Here is a 1,353-nt window from a genome sequence, read left to right on the forward strand (position 1 = left end):
CACAGGCGCACCCCTCTTCCTCTGCCCGCGGGGTGAGTTGGAAGGAGAGGAACCGTCCTTTGGTCCCCTTGTCCTGTTGGCTGAAGCGACAGCTGTGCCCGGTGTTGGGCAGCTGTTAAGGCAGCGCTTCACGGAGCCCCCCCAGAAGCATGTGCTCACCGACCCAACCGTCTCATTGCAGCAGAATCCAGCGTGGACGTGCTGCCAGGGCTGTTGCTGAAGAGAGGCCAGACCTCGGTAAGCAGGGGTGGGGAACCTGCCCTTATTCCTAAAGCAGCAGACGTGGGGGAAGCAGATCACGCGTGGGGCTGGGGGTGCCCTGCCCTGCTCCAGTCACCTTGGCCTCAGTGAGCAGCCAGGACAGGCAGCTGGACTGGTAAGGGACACGGCTGCAGGGGACATGGCCCCTCCTTGCCTGGTTCACCGTAATTTGGGAAGCTCTTGACCTTGGTGTGGTAAAGAAGCCCAACGGGAGTTAACGGCTGATTCATTTGACAAGATCTGTTTTTCTGTAGTTTCTTAATGAGCTTCAAAGTGCGGTTGATGCAGTGGTCGTGCGCGGAGTGCAGCTTCTCTGATTTTCACAAGGACCTTTGGCTTCTACAGCAAGGCCTTTGATTGAGAAAATAGGATGTACCGAGATGACATCTTGCCATGTTCTGTGAGAGATAAAATCCTGGCTGATGGTTGGATGTCGCAGTGGAGAGTTAGCAGGGAGCAGCTGTTTTCCAGAAAGCTGCTGTGGGGAGGTTGAAAGCCCAGCTTTAGAAACGGCCAGAGGCTGTTGTGATTTGAGAAGCAAGAGCAGGAACAGAGATGTCTGGAAGCAGTTATGCTCTGTGACCTGGAGGAAATTGGAACGTCTTTACCGATGAAATGCATAGCTGCTCAGGAGCGACCTGACTTGCCCTCGGCTTTGGATGTGCCAAAGTTTGAGTATGGGTGAGGTGTGGTTGTGCATCTGCAAAGCAATGACAGCAGCAGCTGTACGGGGTGGGCAGTTTCTCTCCCAGGTTGGTCTCTTCTGGAGCTCTCCCTTCTTGGGGTAGTGTGTCAAGGGCAAGAACCTCTCGCCTGAAGGCTGAGACCGAACCTGATCCCCGCATATCTGAATGGGACTTAAGTGAAAGCTGGCAGCTGCTGCTGGTTTTGGCACTGGAGTTGTTGCTTCTGGGTTCACTCTCTGGCTCTCCTGTCTGCAACTCAGAAAGGATCTTCAGAAAAATTGGAGATGATTCAGAGGAGGCCTCTAAAGTTTTGGAGGACATGTCTTACTGGGAGATTTAGGGCCCTTGGTGTAGTTTACAGAGTGACTCAATCTGTCCGTAAGTACGGGGTCACAACTCCAGTAAC

The 1,353-nt window shown here is 53.7% G+C and overlaps 1 protein-coding gene across 1 annotated transcript in view; it reads left to right on the forward strand.

The window, feature by feature from the left end:
* Positions 1-181: 181 nt before the first annotated feature.
* Positions 182-1,353, forward strand: part of ABCF3 (ATP-binding cassette, sub-family F (GCN20), member 3) — a gene marked incomplete at its 5' end in the record, with an annotated part of 9,145 nt that continues 7,973 nt past the window's right edge. The window contains one exon of the mRNA XM_009876511.1: positions 182-237. Coding sequence (XP_009874813.1) covers positions 182-237 — 56 coding nt within the window. The remainder of the gene's footprint in view (positions 238-1,353) is intronic.

Source organism: Apaloderma vittatum, unplaced genomic scaffold (genome assembly GCF_000703405.1).
Source record: "Apaloderma vittatum isolate BGI_N311 unplaced genomic scaffold, ASM70340v1 scaffold34079, whole genome shotgun sequence".
NCBI classification, from domain to species: Eukaryota; Metazoa; Chordata; class Aves; order Trogoniformes; family Trogonidae; genus Apaloderma; species Apaloderma vittatum.